General features: G+C 39.5%; 3 protein-coding genes across 3 annotated transcripts; all 3 read right to left on the reverse strand.

Annotated features, from left to right (window-relative positions):
• Positions 1-1,602: 1,602 nt before the first annotated feature.
• On the reverse strand, positions 1,603-2,660 carry LOC141621788 (uncharacterized). The gene is made up of 2 exons (XM_074438014.1): positions 2,309-2,660; positions 1,603-1,649 (listed from the first exon to the last, which is right to left on the reverse strand). The coding sequence occupies exons 1-2, from the start codon at positions 2,639-2,641 to the stop codon at positions 1,629-1,631; spliced, it is 354 nt and encodes a 117-aa protein (XP_074294115.1). The 5' UTR covers positions 2,642-2,660; the 3' UTR covers positions 1,603-1,628.
• Positions 2,661-3,006: 346 nt separating this feature from the next.
• LOC141620015 (protein FAR-RED IMPAIRED RESPONSE 1-like) lies at positions 3,007-3,633 on the reverse strand. Its single transcript, XM_074436997.1, has one exon. The coding sequence runs from the start codon at positions 3,631-3,633 to the stop codon at positions 3,007-3,009; it is 627 nt and encodes a 208-aa protein (XP_074293098.1).
• A 17,327-nt stretch (positions 3,634-20,960) lies between these two features.
• On the reverse strand, positions 20,961-22,229 carry LOC141620017 (uncharacterized). Its single transcript, XM_074436998.1, has one exon. It carries the CDS (start codon positions 22,227-22,229, stop codon positions 20,961-20,963), a length of 1,269 nt encoding a protein of 422 aa, XP_074293099.1.
• Positions 22,230-25,705: the final 3,476 nt, after the last annotated feature.

Raw genomic sequence — 25,705 nt, forward strand, 5'->3', positions numbered from 1 at the left:
ATTAAGTGTAAATTTAGTCAAGTGTAAAAGCAAAGTGGTTTAGATCGCTTTTATTACATCGTTATTCTACCATTATTCTCTGTTATTAGTATTATTCTCGCATAATTAGCGAGCTTATTATCTTGTTATTGCACTATTATTCTGGCAAAGACTTCTGTTATTCCAACATTACTTAAAAATAGTAGTAAATAGCACTTAAAGATAGTACTTACATAATAAACATTAACGTTCTAAAATATTAAAGCCATTATTTTTAAAGCAATAAATATTTTAAACATATTTAAAAGCAGCAGCCCTGGACCATCATCGTTAGATTTTTATATCTTTATTCTATTCTCTCGACGCTGCGCACCGGTCCTTGGACAGTGCTCTCAACTTCCACCGACTCATCCTCAAAAGGGTTTTTGTATGCTTCCATAAGTTCCATGGCTTTCAGAACTGGTGTCCAATGGCCAGAGATTGAAATATCGGCTTCAGTGTAATACTTCCTCAGAGCATTCACACCAGCAATGAATTGATTGTCCATGTCGGCTTCCGTGTAGTTCCTATTTTTCTTTTCCTTCAACTGTCTACGCATACGTTCATTTTGAAGTTCAACAACCTTCAATCGTGCCTTTACACTGCCGACCTCTCTTATTAAGGCCTCTTCACGGGTTTTCTCACGCTCTAAATTTGTCCTTGTGTCGATCAACTCTATCGTGAGGGACTCTATCGTCCGTTTGGCTTCATCGATTTCCCGCCTTGTGGGGACCTTCGGCTATCGTCAGTTACGTCACTCATCCTGCAGCATTGGAAGTATGAAACTTTTTGCATTATAAAAAGATGTTTAAAATATTTCAACCAAATTAAAAGCAAACCAAAGCAGAAGAAAGAGAATTACCTTTTCTGCAGCATAGAGTATAGTGTGACAGATAAGAAAAATAAACATCATAGAAAAATAAAGAATAGAAAGATAAGAAATTACCTTTTTGCAGAGGAGATAAAGTTTTTTTTTGGAATGGATTTTTCAAAGGTGTGTGTTTGTTTTTTTACTCAAGTAGAGTATTTATAGGGGCTTGGGAATAGAAACAGTTTTTCTGTAATCAAGTATAGAAAGATAAGAAATTACCTGTCTACCAACAAAAAAAAAAGATAAGAAATTACCTTTTGCAGAGGAGATGCAGAGTTTTTCCTGGAATACAAATAGTTTTTCTGTGCTTATTCAGTGTGTGTGTTTTTTTTTTAAAAAAAACCACACAATAGCAGTATTTATAGGGGCTTGGGGAATATAAACAGTTTTTCTGTAATTATATTAGATTAGGTTAGGTAACTGTTTTTAATAAAAACTGAAAAGTGGAACTGCTTTTTATAAATATTACTAATCTGTTATTATTCAACTATTGTTGTAGTGTGTAATTGCAGTTTTATTTTTGTGGGTGGTTTGTGAAAAAACAGTCAGATAATATTAACCAAAAAAATTAAAGTAACTAGTATTTAATTCTCATATAATGTATGTCTCACTTTATTATCTAGAAGATACATTTTAGGTTAAAATGTAATTCAAACAATGACAAATAGTAAAAGTCTTTGACATTTTTAGGCGAGGTCTTCATCGTAGCTGTCTTTGCGTCTCTTTTGTCTTTGTTAGTTCATGCATCTGATTCATATTCCTGTAATGTGTGCTTAGTATTTAGCAGCTACATTAATAGCAGAATAGCAGTAGAATAACATTAATAGCAGTAGAATAACAACACATTAATATCAGAATAACAGTAGACTAAATATAGCAGCTACTCTGCTGTTATTGCAGACACTATCCATTTCCACAAAGAATATCCATTTTCTATTCAAAAATAACAACACATTAATAGCAGAATAGCAGTAGAATAACACAACAGCAGCAGAATAGCAGAGTAACACAGGAATAATAGGGGAATAACAGTAGAATAAAAGGATAACATATTCCTGCAATTTTTGTTAGTTCATGCATCTGATTTATATTGCTGCAATTTTTGCTTAGTATTTAGAAGCTACATTAATAGCAGAATAGCAGTAGAATAACATTAATAGCAGTAGAATAACAACACATTAATAGCAGAATAGCAGTAGACTAAATTTAGCAGCTACTCTGCTGTTATTGCAGACACTATCCATTTCCACAAAGAATATCCGTTTTCTATTCAAAAATAACAACACATTAATAGAAGAATAGCAGTAGAATAACACAACAGCAGCAGAATAGCAGAGTAACACAGGAATAATAGGGGAATAACAGTAGAATAAGAGGATAACATTAGAATAATAGGAGAGTATTAGTCCAGATTCATACCTCTTCAGTTTCTGATTCTTCTTCATCATCGTCATCAGAAGGGGGACTTTCAGCAAATGGAAGAGTACAAGTTCTACTGTTGTGGTTCACCCACTTCTTGCAGTTACCGCATCTTCGCTTCCTCTTTTGTTGCTTGGTCTTGGCCTTTTCTTTGGAGGACCTTAATCTTTTGCCACTGCCCTTATTCTTGGCCTTGTTTGGCGGTCGAAGGTCAATATCATTTGAAGCTGTGATGCCTAGAAGAGCCTCGATTTCCTGGTTTTTAGTCTTCGGTTCACTTGGTCCTGTGATGTTCTCCCTGAACTGTGTCAGGATTTTCTGCAGTTGCTTCATGTGTTTAACCGTAGCATAACTGTCCATCACCCCCAAACGAGTTGCATAAATCTCAGACCAAACCTTTGACATCTCAGCTTTCTTGATGTCAGCTTCATCAATCTCTTCTATCACCTTTCCATTTTCATCTCGGACAACTGGCCTGTAGGATTTCTTTGTCCATCGAGCAAGGACATAAGGGTCAGGTATCCTGTGGACCTGCCTACCATTCCACACCCACAGTATATGGCGACAAACAATGACATGCCTCTCAAACAGCTTACATGCACATTTGCTCTCGTTAGTTTTGGTGTTAAATTCAACTCGGAAGCTCCTGTGCTTCAGTCCATCACGAACGTCATGGTACTCCACTGCCCCTACTGTTGTCAAACCCCGACCCCCATGCTGCATATGGCATGTTTGACTTCATTCTGAAAGTCCGCAAAGATAGGATGGGTGTAGACAAGTGAGGCATGCATCTCCACCTTCATCGGCCCTACTTTCTCGAGCATATTATGTTCATTGGCATTATCCACCCTCCTTTGTGTATGCCTTTGCTGCTCTATTGCGGAATTGTACCTCATCCAGAACTCGACGAGGGTTCCAAAATGGCTTTCAAACCGCTTGAAATAGCTATTTGAACTTTCGGATCTCTGGGTTGTTCGCAACAAACAACCTAGAGGCAGATCCCGAAAGTATGCCGGTATCCACTTTTGTCTGATTTCAAAGACATACTTCAACCACCGATTGCTTTCCATACCATGGGCTTCAATAACAGTTTTCCAGTTCTGTTCAAATTCGCCTGGCTCGAGGTCGACATCCCACACAACGGCATTTATGTCGGCTATAAATTCCGTATCATTGCAGATTGCCCTTCCCACTTTCTCAGGCATTTTCTGCATGATATGCCACATGCAGTAGTTGTGGAAAGAATGGTTGAAGACATTTGGGCAGGCTTTTTTAATTCCAGGGCACTGGTCTGTAATTACACATTGAGGTTGCTGCTGCCCCATTGCTTCGAGGAATTTTTTAAAAATCCACTCAAATGAATGCTGACTCTCGAAGTCAAGTAACCCAGCTGCAAAAGTTATCGTCTTCTTGTTGTGGTCTACTCCGGTGAAGGGAGTAAACACCATGAAATATTTGTTTGTCCCATAAGTAGGGTCAAACGAGATCGTGTCTCCATATAACTTGTAGTTGTTTATCCCTTCCTTATCAGCCCAAATAACCTTCGTCAAGCATTTGTTCTCATCCTGATCATAAGCAAAATAGAACCCCTTTGTTTCAGCCAACATTTTGAAATGCCCAATGAACATTTTAGCATCGTTATCCCCAATGTAACACTTGATATTTCGTTTGAAGTTTTTGAAGTCTAACAAAGAGGCACCGATATTCTAATAACCATTTGAGTATTCCTTGAGAATTCTGAAGCTCATTGTTGGACCTATGTTGAGCTTAGTATGATCAATAATGGTCCTCTTAATGTAGTCATGGACGTCCCTTGAGAGTTTCTGGAACTCCCTGTTTTTGACAGAGTAAAGAGAGTGATTGTGAACGTCTACAAAGACATCCACAATATACCCAAATCTGTCGCCCTGTTTTTTTCACAGGTTCTCAACCTCATGTGGGCCTTGCAGCCACACCTTGTCAGAGCATGCTTCTTTGGCTGTCTAATTCGTCGGTCGTTGTTCTCTACTGTACTGAAATTACCAGCTTCGTGATTTGTTGCTTCAAGTCGCAGTTTTCTTTTCATATCCCTATACCCCTGTATGTTACATGCCAGTGATTTGCCGACGCCCCCTTATATTGCGCATTTGTGTACCTTCTCACATCAAATCCCAAGCAAGATTGCATATATCTTTAGAACTGCATCGCATCGTCCAAGGTAAGAAAGAACATGCCACGTTTAGGCGTAAAATCACTCTCAACAGTCCTTACCCATCGCTCGGTCCCCGGGTGTCTTCTGTAATGAAGAGTTGGAACAAACTCATCGTTTTCTTCTGTCCAACAGGTTGGGCTGGTGTATATATTGTTATTAGAAGAATCCCCAATAGTTAAGACTGCATTGTCTTCAACAATAGACACAATAGAAAGATCTGCGTGACAAGAAATTAATATAATGAGGACGGTCGGTGGACAACAAAATCACAATAACATCACAATAACAAAGTAGCATGGGGGAGAGATCAAAATTGCAAGTAATGTGACTATAAAAAGATGATAACAAAGAAGCTGGAAACAGACGGCAATCAATAACATCACAATAACACTAAATGTGTTTATCTTATGCTACTCTCTTATCGATCGTATATTTTCACGCTACAAAGACAATAATATCACAACAATAGTAGCATAATATCAGAATAACGAAGACAATAATATCATCATGTTTCTCTACTTTTTCAATAATAGTACAAAGTAATATCGAGAATAACGAAGACTCGATTCTACTTTATTACATACGAGATAATACTATATTTATTATGTTACTCTTTTGCAAGGCATATATTTTCATGCTATTGCACAATAATAGCACAATAACATTACAATAATATCACAATAATTCGAATAATATAATCATGTTCTTGATCATTACAATAATAGTACATTAATATCGAATAAGAGTTCTCTTTTTCTACTCTAATACAAGCCAGACAAGACAATAATATCGAATAATAAATTTGAGAAACACATAGAAATCAATAATTGATTTATAAACACTCGAGAGCTAATAATAGTACATTAATATCGAATAATGAGTTCTCTTTTTCTACTCTAATACAAGCGTGACAAGACAATAATATCGAATAATTTGAGAAACACATAGAAATCAATAATTGATTTATAAACAACGGCGGATAAAGAGATAAGAATCAATAGTAGTATTACCTGTTTCCATATTTACTGTCGAGTTGATTTCTTCGCTAACATTGTTATTAATCTCGTTGTCCATCTTTTTACACCTGAAAACAGTAAAATCAAGTATTCAATTCAATTAAAATCAACGAACTTCACGAATTGTATATTAATTTCGAAAATACGATTGAATACACTAAAAATCAACGAATTTAGATTACCTATAATTCGATTGCAGCTAAAAATCAACGAATCTGTGTAATCTTATTAGGTTTTTAATGAGTTTTCTATAGTCGGCGTTCTGATTTTTGAGTTTTCTCTGTTTTTGATTTGTAGAGAGATGTAGAGAGAGAGAGAGAATATCGTTAGAATGAGGTTTCTGTTTTCATGTTTCAGCGCTTTTGTATTTTTCGATTTTTCCTTTTTTTTTTTTTCTAATTTATCATTTAATCTCAGCCCTTGATTTCTTTTAATCTCAACCCTTGATTTCCCCAACTCACAACTCACCATAAGACTCCAACTCACGAGATCCCGCCTATATATATATATATATATATATATATATATATATATATATATATATATATATATATATATATATAGAGAGAGAGAGAGAGAGAGAGAGAGAGAGAGAGAGAGAGAGAGAGGCGATATCCCGTACGAACTTGACTTGAGTTCGAACCGTACGAACTACTCTATGGGAGCCGTCAATTACATTACGCTGTTTTTCAAATCCTAGTCATACACCATTACACCTCACGCATTAAACTTTCATTTCTATCCTTCTACACCAACCTCCGCAACGACTGAACCACACCACCACTACCACCATTGCCATCGGAGCACCGATGTAGATCTCGCCAGCGTAGCTCCGAGGCTATCATCGCCGGCGACATTCTTATTTATCACTCCTTTTCCTTCCGGCATAGTTCTCATCCTCGTCCTTATTAAGATTGTCAAGGGTGAAGATGCTAGTGGTTTTGTTGAGGCGATCCGATCGATTTAATGGTGGAAAGGGAGGGTGATAAAGATTTGTGAATGATGAAGCATCGATTGTCATCTTTTAATTAAGGATTTGCACATCGTCGATACTGATGAAATCGATTGATCGGTGCCGATGGGTAATTAAGATTTGTCATTTGTTAATTGAAAAGCAGCAGTGATTGGTGTCAGATGCTTAATACTAAATATTATTTGAAGTTTAAGAACATCATCATTTCCAACAATGGCGCCACACTCATCTCTCTTCATCTTTCTCAACATCATCATTTTTAACAAGGTACTACATACCCTTTTCTCTTTTTATCAGGTTAATGTTATGTATGACATAAAGTTAGTATCTTGGGGATGAATTAATGTGGTTTTGATGCGGGCGATAATGATTGTTCATTGTTATTTTAATGGTTACTGATGCAGTTTCTCTCTACTTCATTCTGGAAATTAAAGTTAGTAACTTGGTGCATTTTGTGGGTTTGATGATGGGTAGGTGTAGTTTTTGCAAAATAATCTATAAGTTTTATTGTTGGTTACTCTTCCGTGCTCCGTCCCAATCAATCATTTGTTTACCGTTTAAAATACCCTCATGAAGTCATGGGGAATGAAAAAGGTAAACAAATGATTAGGGTGGATACATGAAGTACTCTTACTAGATACATGAAAAAGGTAAACAAATAATTACCGTTGATTATTTGTGGTGGGTGTTTTGGATTGAGTCTATCAAGTGCAAATGCTCGGCAAAAGCCGGCCATGTATCCAGATTTCAATGGGGTGGATACATGAAGCACTGTTACTAGATACATGTATGAATAATACTAGATACATGTATGATTTATGTATCTCACAATACTGATATGTGTATCTAGACTAAGTAATATGTGTATTGGGAAAATATTTTGACTTGCAGTTGGTAAACTGTGGGATGAATTGCAAACTGGTGCAAACAGACATGCCTTCCAACTAAACTCAGATTCGGGTAAGGGTTATGGGCGTAAGGCCATACCAGTGTCAAAATTAGGTACATAAGTATTGAATTGACGTGTCTCAAATTCTGAAACTCTGAGGCCAAATCCTAAATGACAACTTTTTCTGACAGAAAACTAGAGTCGTTGAACAATCCGTATCAATACAGATCAAGAACCTATGATGCTGTTTTTTGGGAGGCCAAAATATGGACTGTGGTAAGTGCTAGCAACTCTTTTTCCTTTATTTCACATAGCTACCTTGGTACGAATACAACTATTATTTGCTCTCATATTGAAACGCTTGCTTTAAAGTCGAGCTGATTAAAATGTTGCATCCTACCTTTCATCTCTTTGCCAGAAAGTCAAAAATCTACATTTAGTTTGATCTTTATATCTCATGTCTCATTTTTGTTCCGGGGATGAAATCTACATCCTTCCTTTCATCTCTGTGTTCCAGGGATGAAATTTTTGTTCGAATTATTTATGCAGACTGTATTTTGTACCAGTAGGATGTGGTGCCTTTCCATTTTCAAAAGAAAGAATCTTTCTAATGAAGTTTCAATCTTTTTTCCAATTCCATGACCAAATCTCCGGCTCAGTCAATTGTTTACCTTTGAATAGAATACCTCTTGCGAAGAATTAAAAAAAGGTAAATAAATGATTGGAACGGATGAATTAATGATTTTTTTTTTTTTTTGCTAAATACTTGACAAATTTATCAAAGTTTCAATCTTTTCCCAGTTTCGTGACCAAATTTGCTTCTTACACAATGACACAATTCTTCATTTTTAGCCAAGAGATGTTGAATACTTTTTCGGGGTTGTGATGTATGATTATGTTTCGATGTGCTGTCATGTTCAGATTCCTTGGTGGTTAAGGACTTGTATTTGTTTAGGATATTTTATTTCTTCATTTTATATAGACCAATTAATATTAATTGGTAGATTATTCTAAGATCTCCCATCACTTTCAAAAGAAAGAATTTTTCTAATTTTCTTTGGTTAGTGATGCAGAATCAATCTCCATAGAGTATTGCCATTCCACTAACTTGTTGGGATATTTTTGTTGTACAAGATATTTTCTTGGACTGCAGAGTGATATTTTTGTGTTTTATATCGTTTTTTAGACGAGAAATATAAAGGTGTATTAGGAATATCGATACATTTTTTTCTATTTTTATTTTCACCTCATTAATGAATATACTATATTCATCAAAAGGACAAGCATACGGCTGCATTTTGCCGGAATATTTACAAAAACAAACATTGCAAATTCAACAGATTATTTTAAAGGCTTATGTGTTACACCTTATTTTATCTAGCAAGCAAGAGTTATGTATCTGAATCCGAACCTACTGCGACTTTATTTTAACTCATTCTTACTTTTTTATTGAAATTTCTTTGATTTAATTACAGAAACTTATATGAGAACTGTTGTATGCCTAAATCTACGAGTTATTGTATAAATATGATTGGATCTGTTGTTTATCTACTCTTTCGAATTGCTTTATTTTAATTTCTGATGCGAATCTAATTACTTACTTTCTTTTACCATTGATTCTTATTCGTGTGGTATTATCCTGTCTTATGCTTGATTTGCTATTAAAGTCTTTGTCTAAATATACTTGTTTCCGAACATGATACCGTCTTGTTAATTTTGATGCCGTGAATATTGGATTCACTTTCGCAATCTTGGATGCGTTCCATTTTTGAGACATGCCTTTTCCATTTCATGTAGACCTCTAACTAGTTGTTTATTCAATAATTCGTACTGTTGTGCTCGTATATGGATGGTGCAATTAATTTTTTGAAATATTACTTCGTGAATCGGTGGATCTAGTGGTCGGCGCACCTCTGATTCCGACAGTGATGGCGAGGACAGGGCTGGTTGTGGGGTTAGTTTAGGGATAGTGGTGGTGGTGCTAGATGTAGGTGTAGTTGTGGTAGTGTTGGTGGTGGTGGTGGTGGCAAGGTAGGTTGTCTTAGTTGATCTTTAGATAGTGGATACACAAAATAGTATCCCGGATACACATGGTATTACTACTAGATACACAAATCGAATTGCGTATTCGATAGTAATATCATGTGTATCCGGCAGTAATACCATGATATTTAACATATACAGTTTCCTGAATCGATATAAGTCAATTATGTGTGCAATTTTTTTTGGTATTTTAATGGTCTACTAAAACTATTTGCCTGTAGTTAGACAAAGAGAAACAAGGAGGCTGAGGTCAGTCTTTAAGATAGTGAGATCTCAGGCGAGTGCCGGGGTTGGACCAAGCAACTATGACGGGGAACCGCAAAGCGATAGTAGGAATGTATCATCTAATGGATCCACCAATGGCGGTTCTCAACTGTGAGCATCAATTTTTATTTAATTTTTTTCCTGCAAAGTTAATCAATAACCTTTCTGCTCCGATTTTTTAATTCTGTTTTGACCTCTTTTTGTCAGTAAGAATTATGTAAATACGATTGCCTTCAAAATGAATTAAATTATCCCTCGATGCTAGGAAAACATTCTAGAATTTTGTCAGTAAATACTTCAGGTTTAAAGAAATTTGATGATTTTAATTGTATTATTTGTTTGTTTGTGTGTTTATATGTATTATAGGATCATGGTGTTTTGATTCTCTGGACAATATGGAGGATTTGTCAAAAGAAGAAAGTGCTACTCTGCTTAGTATATAGGATATGCTCGCGCTTTACGTGTACTCGACATTTTGACTGGCCATGATTTGAAGAGTTCTCAATTTGATTAATTTTCTTACTCCATCAGTCCATCTAGTTTTTAGTTTGATTGATTAACGAAATGTCCTAGTGTCCGACATTCATTACCTTAATTTGCAAAACTGATGCAAATTTGTTTTCCCATGGTTTCAGGTCAACACTAGGTGTTTGTTCATACCATAGGTCTCATATATGCAGATCAATTTTACTAAAAACCACGTAGTATTTTTAGAGCTTCCTAATGTAGTTTTGTGTGTTTGGGGTTTGGTATTTTGCAACACATGTGAAACTAAACTAGAAATTTCTAGATGAACTTGGTTTCAATAATTGTCTACTCTCCTTTCGGTTTAGTAGCGGACATAATTGTATTTTATCATTCATGAGAACGGAAAATTGGTGTTTTCCTTGGATTAAGTGCGAGTTCTCTTCAAATTTAGCATGTTTTTCCCCAGGTCATGTAATTGACATCAATAGCGAAGCAAGCATGTGGAATGTGGATACCCATACCCTTAGACAAAGTCGATATAGGTTTGTTTAAAACCAAACAGGTGGTGTTGAGAAGGGTCTAGGGTTCCTAGGGTTTCCGTCTAAAAATATTAGGGTTCATCCTCTCGATCGAGGCTCTTTCTCACGATCAGTGATCGTGTGAGAGGTCTTTCCACTTTGTTTTCTCTTGTAGGTTTGGTTTTCTATTCAGGTACAAAGGATGAGTTCTTCACATGAGGCAAATCGAAGAGAAAAAGGGCCGATTTCTTTCGACAAAGAAGATGGGCATGAGGTGTTTGTTTGGGAGGAGGAGGCTAGTTCGATTGACGATAGCAAGATTCTGGTAGGGAAATTATGGGCATCGAGGGCTCTAAATGTGCGCGCAGCCATAGACACTATGGTTCGATTATGGAATCCCTCGAAATCGATTTTGGGCAACGTGGTGGATGCGAAGGAGAAGACTTTTGTCTTTCGCTTCGAAGGGGAAAGGGATAAAGCACGAGTTCTCGAAGGACAACCTTGGCACTTTAAGAAGTTTGTTTGGTGTTTCAACGAACCTAACCGCTCTGGTAAGCTCACTGATGTCCCTCTATTCCACTTTCCTATTTGGGCTAGAGTCTATGACCTTCCTATATCGGGGAGGACAAGCCAGGCCAATTTACGAAGAATTGGGGCTAGTTTGGGTACGTTTATCGAGACTGATCAGGGACAATACAGCGAGTTAGATAGGGCAGTTCGCATTCGAGTCATTCATGATGTTCGAAAAGCTCTCAAAGCTAAGATTCCAATTATGATGAAGGAAGGTAGGGTGGTGAATTTTGATGTGAAATATGAAAGACTACCTATCTTTTGTTATGGGTGTGGTGTTATGGGACATGGGGAGAAGGATTATGAACATGGACCGTACGAGGAGGATGAGCTCCCTTTTGGGGAATGGCTTAGGGCTTCTCCTTGGAAGGTTACGAAAACGAAAGCTGCTGATGGGGGTGGTAAGGCGAAGAGGAATTTGAATGGGTTATTCGATGATGAGAAAAAGCGGGATGAGGAAAGGGATATTAGCTTGATGATTGAGCGCTTGCAATCGATAGCCATTGATCTTAAACTGAAGAAATCTCGAAAGTCTAATGGAGGAGAGGAGAAGGAAGTTGGGGATGAAGAGCATGGGCAGGAGCAGATTGGGCGGCAGTGTGTAGTGATAGGAGAGGAGGAGGGTGCGGGAGGTGGAAACAAGGGAGATCCTGTTGAAGTCCGTGAGCTGGTGGAGGGTTATTTTTCTGAGCAGATTTGGAAGGCAGGGGGAGTGAGGGAGCTGAAACAGGGAGCATGGTGTCGGGGAATGACGTGCGTGGCTTGGATGGGGGGACAAAGGCTGATGGGTCTAACCTATCGGTAGGGGGTGGTAAAAGGCGAGAATGGAAGAAGTTAGCTAGGGTGGGAGATAGACAACATGTTGGAGATATGGGTACGCTAAGTGGACGGAAGAGGGGAAGGGGAGAGGAGGTGGACTATGGGGGCGAGAAGCGGATGAGGACTCTTGCAGACGGGGGCGTCTTAATACCTGAGGCGGAGGTTGAGGGAGCTCAACCCCGCCAGGACCAATGAATCTCCTAAGTCTTAACTGTCGGGGCCTGGGCAACCCCGACACGGTGAATGCCCTGCGTACTTTGATACGTGGGGAAGCCCCGGCCATGATGTTTTTATGCGAGACAAAACTTTGTGGTCGTGATATGTGGAGGGTGAGAGAGAAATTGGAGGGATATCATGGGATTGAGGTGGATAGTATGGGACGGTCGGGGGGTCTTGCATTCTTATGGAAGAAGGAGGTGGATTGTAGGTTTGTATCGGCGTCGGTTCATCATATGGATTTCCATATACGGGAGCGGGAGAAGGAGTGGCGAATCACGGGTTTCTATGGTTGGCCTGCTGTATCAGACCGTCATCTCTCGTGGGAGCTTCTACGTCTTCTTCATGGTCAATCTTCCTTACCTTGGGTATGCGTGGGGGACTTTAATGAGATACTGTTATCTACTGAAATGAAGGGGGGGAGCCGGGCACAATGGCAAATGAACAATTTCCAAGCGGCAGTTGACGAATGTGAGTTGAGAGACGTACCATAGGAGGGATATGCCTTTACATTTGATAATGGGCAAGCCGGCCCATATAACCGTCAATGCCGACTAGACCGGGCTCTTTGTTCTCATTCTTGGCAGGATCTTTTCCCGTATGCGAAGCTGTTTAATCTTGATCGAGAATGGTCGGACCATGCACCACTCAAACTGGTTTTCGACAGACGCGAAATTGGCGGTAAAGCGAGAACTCGGTTCCGTTTTGAACAAATTTGGGTGGGGGAAGAGGGATGTCAGGAGGCTGTAATCCGGGGGGTTGAGCGGGGTAACGGGGATTTGGTGGAGGCTTTGCGTGGTTGTGCTCGGGAATTACAAGCCTGGAAGAAAATCAGCATTGGAAAGATTAATCGGTCCTTAGAAGTTAAACGTCAACAATTGGCCCGGTTAAATTAAGGTGACCGCACGGAGGAGACTGTGAAGCGAAGGAGGAAATTAGTAGCGGAAATAGCTGGTCTTTATAAGCAGGAAGAACATTATTGGAGACAGCGATCACGGGCCCTATGGTTACGAGATGGGGATCGGAATACGAAGTTCTTTCATAATAAAGCAGGGGAGAGGAGGAGAAAGAACTTTATTGGTATGTTGATCGATGACGAGGGGCGAGAACGGGCTGGACAAGAGGAGGTCTCACAAGTTGCTACTTCGTATTTTCAGGATTTATTTTCGTCAGCCGAACCCACTGATTTTGATGAGGTGCTACTCGGTCTTGAGGGGCGGGTCACAGCTGATATGAACCGGGGTTTGCGTGCGTAATATAGCGAAGTAGAGATCGTGGAGGCCCTTAACCAAATACATCCTCTGAAAGCACCCGGTCCCGACGGTATGAATGGCCTATTTTATCAATCTTATTGGCAATTTATTGGTCATAGTGTGGTGTCCATGGTCCTCGGCATATTGCGTGGGGAAATATCCCCGAGTGGTTTGAACAAGACCAATATTGTTCTAATCCCGAAGAAGAAGGCGCCTGACAAAATCCGCGATTTTAGACCGATAAGTTTGTGCAATGTGGCGTATAAACTGGTATCCAAAGTTCTTGCTAACCGTCTGAAAGTGTTCCTTGGGGAGATTATATCAGAAAATCAAAGTGCCTTTACTCCGGGCCGATTGATTTCTGATAATATTCTGATTGCGTTTGAATTATTTCATCACATGAAGAATAGTAGACAAAGAGAGGGACATATGGCGATCAAGCTTGATATGGCCAAGGCTTATGATAGAGTGGAGTGGGTTTTTTTGCACCGAGTGTTGTGCACCATGGGTTTCGACCGGGGGTGGATCGAACGGGTTATGGGGTGTGTATCGACGGTGACGTTCTCAGTTCTCATTAATAGTTACCCATCTGAAGAATTTCGTCCGGCTAGGGGACTGCGTCAAGGGGATCCTCTGTCTCCGTATTTATTCCTGTTATGCGCTGAAGCTTTGTCTAATATGATCAGGAGGGCCGTGGAGGATAATGCGCTGCATGGGATTCGTATTGCTAGTTCGGCCCCTACCATCTCTCATCTACTTTTCGCGGATGATAGCATATTTTTTACACGAGCTACGGTGGAGGATGCTTCGGTAGTAAACGATATTTTGCGAAAGTATGAGCGAGCTTCGGGCCAACTAGTGAGTCTAGACAAGACCACGGTATCTTTTAGCCGTGGTGTTGATAGGGGAGGCGTGATCTTATAGCGACGAGGCTGGGTGTGGTACAAGTCGAGGAGCAAGCTCGGTATTTGGGCTTACCTACGGTGATTGGTCGGTCTAAAAAAGTTATAACGGATATTATCCGGGACAAACTTTGCAAACGTCTACAAGGGTGGCGCGGGAAGATGTTGTCTAGGGCTGGTAAGGAGATTCTCATAAAGGCTGTGGCCAATTCGCTCCCTACCTACGTGATGAGTGTGTTCAAAATTCCCGTAAACTTTTGTGATGAGTTGCGATCGATTATTGCCTGTTTCTGGTGGGGCCATGATGAGAACAAACGAGGTATCCATTGGGTTGCTTGGAGGAAATTAGCTCGGCCTAAGTGTGTTGGAGGCATGGGATTCCGAGACTTTCAGCAGTTTAACCTCGCTTTACTTGGTAAACAGGCTTGGCGGCTTATAACTAACCCGGATAGCCTTTGGACCCGCCTGATAAAGGCTAAGTATTTCCCGGCTGGGGATTTTATGACAGCTGAGCTCGGACACAATCCTAGCTATACGTGGCGGGGTATTTTCGAGTCACGAGTAGTTATGGAACAGGGACTTCGACGGCGAGTTGGGGATGGGACGGACACGAATGTTTGGGGTCACGCGTGGTTTCCAAGCTCACATACTGGACGGGTTATTTCGCCATGTGGTCCGGGGAATGAGGTGATGAAGGTCGCGGATTTATTGATGCCAAATGGGTACGAGTGGGATGAGGGGAAGCTGACCCATTTCTTTCTGGATTTTGAGCGAGAACGTATACGGGATATCCGGATTAGCCCAAATAGACCGCGAGATATCTGGTATTGGGGGCTGGAACGTGACGGGTTGTATACGATGCGGAGTGCGTATAAGATGTTGGCTGGTGAAGTAGGGGACTTGACGGATAGTTCGGATGGGAATAGGTTGAAGCGGCTCTATAATCGACTTTGGAGTTTTTCGATTTGGCCTCGCGTGAAGCTCTTCTTTTGGCAGCTGTGTAGCGAAGCATTTATTACGAGGGCAAACATTGTGTCGCGAATCGGAGGTGAGTCTTCTTTCTGTCCTTTTTGTCAGGTTTCTATTGAATCAAGTCTACATTTATTCCGGGACTGTGGGGTGGCTCGATGGGTATGGGATGGGTTGGGGATAGAGGTGGTCACGGAGAAACAAGGGGGCGATGTTAAGGAGTGGGTGGAAGCTTGCTGGCAGGAGTTGTGTGTGACGGAGAGTGTTAAGCTAATGGTTGGGTGTTGGGCTATTTGGGAACACCGAAATAAAGTCATCTTCGACAATGTTGAGGTGGAACCAGAGCTGGTGATTAGGAGGGCGTGGGGACGTTATATTGGAGGGCGTGGGGGATAGCGAGGGAGTGGGAGTGAGGGATGTAGTGGGGAGGCCGAGAGAGAGGGAGAGGGAGAATGGTGGGTTGAAGGTACCAAGACACGGCTTTGTCAAGATTAATGTCGATGCTGGAGTGAAGGAGGGCGAAGGGGTGCATACAGGAGTGGTGTGTCGGGACTGTAATGGGAACGTGATGTGGGGCGTGGCTATTGGTAGAGAACAACAATGGGAGGTTTCCATGGCGGAAGCGTGTGCTGTGTTGGATGGGATGGAGGAGGCCGTGAGGCGAGGGATACAACACGTTGAAGTAGAGAGTGATTGCTTGCAAGTCATTGAAGCTCTTAATGAACGAAAGACGGGACGGAGTGGATTCGCTTTGATCATCGAAGACATCCTCGAGTGTAGTTCCAAGTTTCAGTCGGTCATTTGGCTACATGTATCTCGTACTAATAATTGTGTAGCTCATGCTTTAGCTCATTGTTTCCCTCGTGTTATGGGTAAAGTTGTATGGGATGATGGTTTACCATCGTCTGCAAACTCTGTTGTCCGTTTTGACAAATTATTAATTAAGTAAGGCCCTCGGGCTGTTGATTTCAAAAAACCAGTTTGTTCCTGAAGTTGGGTTTAGGAGCTTTCGACAAAAAAGCAAGTACCATTGTATCTAAGTTGTTTAAACATTAAAGATAAGAACTTGCTCAGTTGCTCTACGTTGTTTCTATTACGTGGGAAGTATTAGACGTGTATAATTATCCTAGAATTTTATCAAAGTGGATTCTCACCTTTAAATGGGCGTAAGAGTGTATATCTAGTAATATAATAAAGTGTATTTAGCTAGTTAAAGATATGTATCTACTAATTTAAATGACTGTCTCTAGCGACATAAGGGTATGTATCCCGTAATTTAAACAAGTGTATGTAGCAATTTAAAGAAATATATCTACTAACTTAAAGTAGTTTATTTAGCTAGTTAAAGGTATGTATCTAGTAATTTAAAGAAATGTATCTAGCAACTTAAAAGAAGTGTATCTAGCTAACTAAAGTATGTATATAGTAATTTAAAGAAGTGTATCTAGCAACTTAAAGAAGTGTATCTAGCTAGCTAAAGACATGTATCTATAAACTTGAAGAAGTGTATCTAGTTAGTTAGACATATGTATCTAGCAACTTAAAGGAATGTATCTAGCAACTTACAGAAGTGTAACTAGCAATTTAAAATAGTGTATCTAGCTAGCTTGAAGTATGTATCTAGCAAATTAAAGGAGTGTATTTAGTTAGCTTGTATGTATATAGAAACTTAAAAAAGTGTATTTACTATTTTGCTAGCTAGATGTATCACTAATACAATCGCATACCGGCTGAAAATTGATTATTCCTATACGTTTCCCCATTAGATTAAAATATTCCTTACAAATCTTAAAAAATAGTGCAATTCCAAATACTCGGAGGTAGTAATCTTCTCGTGGGTTTACGACAAGGAGGGGGGAGGATTCCTATCTAATTTAGCACAATTTATGAAGCATGGGTGCTTGATTGTGTATCAAGACTATTGCACTTAAGAAAGACAAGCATTTGAATGTAGCAAACATTCCCCTAAGACAAAACACAGTAGGATACTAGTTGCCATTAACAAAAACAAGTCATTGCTTCCGCAAGACCTTACATCAATTCTTGATATGCTAAGATAAACAATTACAGGTTGCTATACAAGAACAAAATTATTCAACCAACCATTCAGGCCCTTCTACAATACTCCTTAGAAAGCAGTAACAAAAACTAACAATGCATAGCACAAAATCACAACAGAACAAAAAAAACAACTGGAAGACGAGATAGTCGGATTATGGAATTCGAATATTATTAAATATTGAAATATTAGACAAATCAATGAGACCATCTGATATAATGATTGACAAAATATTTTCATAAAATAAGATTGAGATCTTATTTAATCATACAAGTTTGAGCTGCTCTCGAACCTTTCAATCCTAGTCAAGCTAACATTAACTCGACTTGAGCCATTAAACTCTCGAGGTGAGCCCGAGCCCGAAGGCCGAACCTTTCAATGATGTATAGACTCGTTAAGTTTAGTCACAGAAGATATTGCTTCACAAGTTTTGATCTTGTCATACTAGTGACACTACTTTCATCTTTCACTGACACCATACTAATTATACATAGTTTAATCTTGATCGCTAGAAAATAACCACCAACTACTACTAAAATAATCAATCATATATATTGTCTCAGCCACCATATTCTCCATAGCAGCCAGCTTGATAAACTCGGGTTCCAGGTCCGAGTTGGTGAGAGTAAAAGGCACATTCATGAGTGACCTGACCGACTTTGGCAATGTTGTTCTTTTCAACCTATGTCAGTCCACCCTCCTACACCAAATTCTAGATTATTAATAAGGTTTTGAATTTTGATCATTCAGTGGGAAGTTTAACCATTTATATTAATTCATACTCTTTTCGTCGCATTCTAGATACATATGTATCCAGCAAGATAAAGAATTGTATCTAGCATGGTGTATTTAGCAAGGTAAAAGAGTATATCTAGCAATGTAAATAAGTGTATCTAGCAAAGTAGAGGAATGTATCTAACATGCCAGAGATATGTATCTATCAAGATAAATTGAGCGTATCATTAAAAGTTTTTTTGTTTCGTATTTTAAAATGAGTGGTATTTTTTTTTTCATTACGTTTTCCCCCTATATTTAGGAACATTGTAGGAGTACGAGAAAAAAAGAGAATTATATTTTTCCCTACTTCGGTAAAGAGTATAAAACTTACAACTATTTTAAATAATGTATCATACTCCGTATATTCCAAGTTGGGTCCTCTATGATTTTCTCCATTTACTCTATAATACACTCTTATTTTAATATATTTTCTCATTTTTCATTTATTAAAACATTACTTTTATAAAATAATCAAACCATTACATCGTCCCAAGATCTCTACCCCCATATATTCATACTTGTACAAAAAAAGCTTTATGGTTGTTGACAATGAGAAAATTTACGAAAATCAGTTGTAATACTAAGAGCACAAAGAGTACAAAATTCACATTAAATATAACCTACGGTTTTTTCACCCTTACTTACAATCTTGCACTCCACCTATTTACACGTTAGAACTAATATATTGAGTAAGAGTCTAGGTCAATCAAAACATTGCAATAGACTAGCCAATTCGTCTTGCTTGTGACGGTTACAAACTTGTAACTTCTTATAAGTTACAACTCTCTCTCAGTTGCCCTCCTATTTGCCCTTTTATCTCATGTCACAAGCTTGTGACGGATTTTGTAAGCCACAAATGAGAATTTGTGTAGACTAAATTCAAGGATTAATTATAGGAAATGAAAATGGGGTTCGGCCTCTTAAAGTTTGATTATAAAGATGCTTAAGAGGTTAAGAGGACATTTTTATATGAACATTATTGATTTTAGAAGTGCAGACGAAAAAAATGAGTTAGAAACTCGTTAAAGAGTTCTTCATTTGTACTCTCCATCCCAATTATTTGTCTAAAATTTTTATTGGTGTTATTTAAACCAATTGTTCGTCGAATTTGTTTTGTGTTTTGAGTATCGTAAATTATATGAATTGCTCAGATACACATTCTAGTAAAGTTGGATACACAAGTTAGTACACCTGGATACACAAAATCAAAAATCTTAATTTGTGTATCTAGAGTAATATATCTATGTATCCATGAGTAATATGCTACGTATCCACACTTAACCACCCTTGCAGGTTACAACCACCACATTTAGTGTACCAAATCCACCAGCCAGTTCTCAGCGGCAACAAAAAAAATGAAAAAAATAAAAAAAATAAAAAAAAAATTCATACCTATTATAGAGAAAACGAAGACTGTGAGACTATGATGAAACCGATGAGCTTGTTAAGTAGGATCGCGAAAAATTGATGGCAATGTAATGTTACATTATGCACAAAATTAAGAAATGATTAGAAAAAAAAAACAATAAAATTAGGGTTAAAATTGGGAGAAACTTGAAAATAGTGAAATAAATTAGAGAACTTACATCAATTAAGCCAAAAACCACATTAAACCCATCAAAATCGAGCGAATTTCAGGTTGTTGACGCCAGTTTGGGGGAAATGAAGCACGAATATAATTAGGGTTATATTTATTCAAATTTGGGGAAAATTTTAAACTAAGGAAGTAATTAATCAAACTGAGAATAATTACGAAAATAAACAAGATTACATGACGACGAATCCATGAGATATGATCGAAATTCGAGAATTGATGATGAATTTGTGCGAAATTCGTTCAAAATTGTGGTTTTGTGCGAAAGAGTGTGCAAAGAGTACGTCGCCGGCAGCTGACCATTGTTGTTGGATGACAGTGGTCGTCGGAAGACAGCGAATGTGAGGGATGAGAGAGATTAGAAGTGTTTGTGAGAGTGAGGGTGTCAGGTGAGGGTTTGTAAGGGTAATTTGAGTGTTTAATCTTGGTCGTTCATTGTTTGATCTGAAGGGTTTATGTTTAGTTCGTACGGTTCGCACCGTAAATTAGTTCGTACAGATCCTAATTCTATATATATATATATATATATATATATATATATATATATATATATATATATATATATATATATATATATATATATATATATATATATATCAATCACGTCAGAAGAAATGGATACTCGTCAAGGAAGATTCGGAGACCCTCTTATGGATGAAAGCCTTTTGCGGCGAATCGATGATAGAGACTCTGTTGCAGTGTTTCATTCTTTGAACAAGAATTTATTTCCTATGGTTGTAATCGATCTGTATCCGATTGAGCTTGGCATATGTTGTAGATGTCATATGACTTTTTATTAATGATAATGATCTTTTCTCAACAAAAAAAAAAAAAACAAAAAAAAAGAGGAACTTTTCGAGCAAATTTTTGAGCGATATCATTGGCTACAACTTTTGTAAACTACATATGAAATATAAAATATAAAAAAAGATATATTTAAAGGAAAATAAAGTAAGATAAGATAAAAGATAAAGTTTGGTTATAATAAACATGTACGTCTTCAATGTTTCAAAAACACTTAACAACTATTTAAAAGTACATTAAACTGGAAATAAAAAGTCTAATTAGACATGGATTAGTAATATTAAAAGTTTAAAACCTTTTTTTTTTTGACAGCTTTAAATAAAGGTTTCACAGTTTTATGGCCTGCTTAGCTAAGCTATGCGCAAGGCCATTTAGATGCCTCGGAAGAAAATTAAAGCATAAACAATGAAAAAAGCTAAAAGAAGCCCGAATGTCCTCCGAAATCCCTTCAGTCATGTGGCTATCCCTGTCAACCCCTGCTATTTGATTGATAAGTTGCAAGCAATCCGATGAAATGTCCAGATGAAAGATCCGCTCCTCTCGTGCCCATTCCACTATATCACAAACGCCCAAAGCTTCAGCCTGCAGCGGTGATTCAGCCCTGGTGCGCACCTGCCGTCGACCCAGTTCCTGTCCCGTATCATCATACGCAACACACCCGAAGGCCGCATCAAAAGTCCTGACCCAACTAGCGTCCACTTTCACCCGTATCACAGCACACCCGGCCGGCTTACCTAGAATGTTCACAAGATTGCCATTGCGAATAGCCGTAAGCTCCCTTTGGGATGGTCCCTCTTCCTCAATTCGCATGTTACTCCGAGCCTGCTTTGACGCCAGGTTTTTACACAAGATTTGCGCTCTCTCCCCGACGACATTATAAAACATATTCGTGATCAAATGCGAGTGAACAACCTGATCCTGGAATTTGATTCTATTTCTCAAAGTCCATAGACCCCACAAGACGGCCACAAAGTGTATCACCTGGCACATCCCCTCCTCTCGTTTGCTCAAATAGTGCATCCAGTCATAAATCCAATCAGACATGGGAGTGCCCCTAGCACCCTCTACTCGTATGCCTAGGAACGAGCCTGCCCAGATTCTACTTGAAAAACCACAGTCCCTAAAGAGATGCTCAGAAGTTTCCATGACTCGTTGATCCCCCTTACACATACCACAAAAAAAATCCACTTCAATATTTCGCTTGGAAAACTCATGCCCAGTCGGTATCACATTGGTAATAATTTTCCAGATAAGAATTTTCCACATCTGTGGAACTGGTAATTTCCACAACATTTTCCGAAAAAATAGCCGACCTCGACCATTTAGTCTACCGTTGTCCTTTACAGTTCCAGCATTAATCATATGCTCTTCAAAGATTAGACCATATCCACTCTTTACCGTGTAAATGCCCGACGTTGTGCATGGCCAGTAGACCCTATCACCCATTCGCACTTCACACCTCGGTATAGCAAGAATCCGTGCAGCCCACTCCTCCGTGAACATACCTTCTATGAAACCTTTATTCCAGCTACCATCAGGCTGGAGAAGATTCCTGACCTGTAAGTTAGCAAGATGACCATTACTTTGATTAGCCATTCATTCCTAGGCTCCGGTCGCTCTCCCCCCACCCATCTCGCTGTCCAGACATTTATCCTCGAATCAAGACCAGGCTTCCAACCAATATTTTCCATAACAATTGAGAGCCCATGCAAGATACTACGTATGCCCCACGAACACCCAGAACCCCTGATAGGGGTCATACCCTGTAGTACCACTTGAGACCCAAAGAGCTTTTATCTGAAAATCCTGCAAAAAAGAGATGACTCTCCAGAAACGATTCTCCATCCAAGTTTGGCTAGTAAAGCTTGGTTAAGGCATTTTACATTACGTATGCCTAACCCACCCGCACTCTTCGGCAAGCTTAGGAAGTTTTTGCTGCACCAGTGGATATTATTCCCCATCTTACATCCCGTCCACCAAAATTGTGCCAAAATAGAATTAATCTTTTTTGCCACACTTACCGGAACTTTGAAGACTGATAGAAAGTAATTTGAGAGATTGGATAGAACCGATGAAATCAGAGTAAGACGTCCTGCTGGTGAGAGAAAAATCTCATTCCACGAAGAAATGCGTCTGGTGACATGATCAATAAGTGCATTGAAGATGCCCTGTTTTGATTCTTTAAATTCCGCCGGGATACCCAGATATTTCCCAATACCATTGTTCTTCCTGATATTAAAGGCTTTCATAATCCTTTGTGCTTTAACCAGGGTAGTACTCGGGCTAAAAAGTATCCCTGATTTATCCACATTTAACCTTTGACCGGACGCTTCACAATAATCCTTGATGAGTTGCACCAAAAGGGTCACCGTATTCCCTTTATCCTTGAAGAAGAAAACCGAATCATCCGCAAAAAAGAGATGTGTAATTGGCCGAACCCCCCTAACTAGTTGAATTCCATGAATCAACCGAAGATCATGAGCGTGATTAATATTTCGGGATAGCACTTCCATACACAAAATGAAAAGATAAGGGGATAGGGGATCACCTTGCCGTAATCCACATTTAGGTTTGAATTGTGGCAAAGGGATGCCATTTACCAGAATTTCATAGCTTACCGTCATCACGCAACTCATCATAAGCGTGATCAAATGCTGAGGGAATCCGTACCTTACCAACACTGCTTCCAAGAAATCCCATCTGACTCTGTCATACGCCTTGCTCATATCCGCCTTAAAAGCACCCAGAGCCTGTCTCCCATACCCATGGGACGAAATTTTATTAATGGCCTCATGAGCCACAAGAATATTGTCACTGATGCTCCTCCCCGGGAGAAAAGCATTCTGTGTTTCACCTACTAACGAGCTCATCACCTTTGCCAATCGGTTTGCTATACATTTTGTCACAACCCTCATCACCACGTTACAAAGACTAATAGGACGGTAGTCCGTAACCCCCTCTGGATTTTCTTTCTTTGGAATAAGCGCAATAAAAGTCCTATTTAATTCTCGTAGCACTCTCCCGGAATTTAGGATATAAAGAATAGCCTTTGTAAAGTCACCTTTGACCATTGACCAGCACCTTTGAAAGAAGACCGCGGGAATACCATCAGGTCCCGGGGCTTTGCGAGCACCCATTTGGAAAACCGCCGTGCGGACCTTCTTAGCGGAGAAGGGCCTACTTAGCCGGTCCAGCTCATCTTGTGGAAAAGAGTGATCAAGATACTTGAGTGTAGGCTCAAAAAGGGAACGGTCTCTCCATTCCACGCTTTCATCCGAAGATAGATAAAGATCCATAAAAGTTTTCTGGAATTCTCCTCGAACCCGCCCCTCCTCATAGTGCCAATTTCCATCCGAGCCTTTAATCCCGTGGATATAATTTCGCCCCGCTCGACCTTTAACCCAATTAAAGAAGTATTTTGTGCAAGTATCCCCATCAACCTACCACTTTATCTTTGCTATCTGTTTCCATAAAGCTGCTGCCGCCCTTGCAAACTCCGTTACTTCCTCATTTACTTTTGTGTACTCCTCATCCCCATTCCCCGCAATGGCCAACGTCATGCCATGTTCCAATCATTGATCAAACTCATCCCATTTCCGTCTCCATTCTGCTCGTTTATCTAGAGTCCATCGCTTAACACTCGTCCGGATTCTAGATAGTTTCTTATTTACTTGATACGCCGGAGAGCCCTTGTCACTTCTTTTCCAGTCAACCCGAATTCTTTCCACGCATTCTTCATGATCCAGTACCCACGCATCAAGCTTATAGGGTCTATTCCCAGACATGGTTGCAAGATTCAAATCCACTTCTATGGGTGCATGGTCCGAAATTTGGATAGGGTAATGTTTAATTCCAGTATTTGGGAAGACCGTGAACCAATCCTTCGATCCAAATGCTTTATCGATTCGTTCATAAACCCGTTGTTCCCCCTTGCGATTATTACACCACGTAAAATATGGTCCCTTAAAAGGGATATCCAAGAGTTCATTACGGATTTTCCATAGGCTAAACTCATCCGCTCCCCCTATGGGCCGCTGGCTCAAACTTAGTTTGTCACATCGATACTGAACCTGATTAAATTCCCCCACCATAAGGAACAGAGCCTTGCAGGATCCAATCCATTCCTTAACCTCATGTAACACGGATGCACGCAAGTTTACACTCAGGGCACCATAAAAAAGCACAAGATACCATACTAATCCATTATATTTTTGAACCAAAAGGATGATGAAATGATTACAAGCCTTAACCAATGACATCCGGGATTCCTTCCGCCATCCCACCCAAAGTCCACCCGATGCCCCCACGGCATCAACCCCAAAACACTTGTCAAAACCTAAATTCCTAAACATAGGGAAAAGCCGACTAGCATTACATTTGGTTTCTATTAAAAACAGGAAATCATAAAACTTACTACCTACCAACGCTCTTATTTTAGTAATTGTAGGGGCGAGCGTGTTATTAAGACCCCTACAATTCCAAACCAAACCCATCATGGCGTAAGAGGAGGTTGTGAAGGCCCAACCTCCGCAAAGCCATCAAGATCATAGTCCACACCCCCCCCTTCACAGATGGGAAAGACGAGTCACTTGACTCCACCATCACCACATCTTCCACATGTACACGAAAACCCCAAGTGGGTTGCTGCCCATCCTGCTTATCCCGGTTGCTCTCTGGAACCCAGCACTGTCTTTTTGCCATTTTACGCAGATACTCCTTTGCTTCCTCCACTGATTGTTTAGCATATTCAGGAATAATGTATTCTCCAAAGATCGAGCAAAGACTGCGTTTTCTTGCCCCCTCGATCTCCTCTTTGTAGTCCTCCCTCATATCGAGGTATGATACACATCAATGAGTCCTGTGCAACCATCGAGGAATTGCCACAGGTAATCCGCAAAAAAGTTTTGATCTGGCACCCACCTCAGGAACATCAAATAACTGCACTCCAGAAGCACTTACTGGTTTCTTACCCTTATCCCTGTTACCAGCTCTGTGAGTCTCAGCTTCCATTAACTTCTCCCATGGAACCAGATTAGAAGAACCTTCATCCAAATCCTTGCCCTTCTTGACAA

Source organism: Silene latifolia, chromosome X, assembly GCF_048544455.1.
Source record: "Silene latifolia isolate original U9 population chromosome X, ASM4854445v1, whole genome shotgun sequence".
Taxonomy (NCBI): Eukaryota; Viridiplantae; Streptophyta; class Magnoliopsida; order Caryophyllales; family Caryophyllaceae; genus Silene; species Silene latifolia.

Coding starts and splice junctions, on each gene's coding strand:
- LOC141621788 (XM_074438014.1), bottom strand. CDS start 2,641: ATGAAGCAACTGCAGAAAATCCTGACACAGTTCAGGGAGAACATCACA. Junction 1,650..2,308: donor AAGAATCAGAAACTGAAGAG/GTATGAATCTGG, acceptor CACACATTACAG/GAATATGAATCAGATGCATG.
- LOC141620015 (XM_074436997.1), bottom strand. CDS start 3,633: ATGGGGCAGCAGCAACCTCAATGTGTAATTACAGACCAGTGCCCTGGA.
- LOC141620017 (XM_074436998.1), bottom strand. CDS start 22,229: ATGGCTAATCAAAGTAATGGTCATCTTGCTAACTTACAGGTCAGGAAT.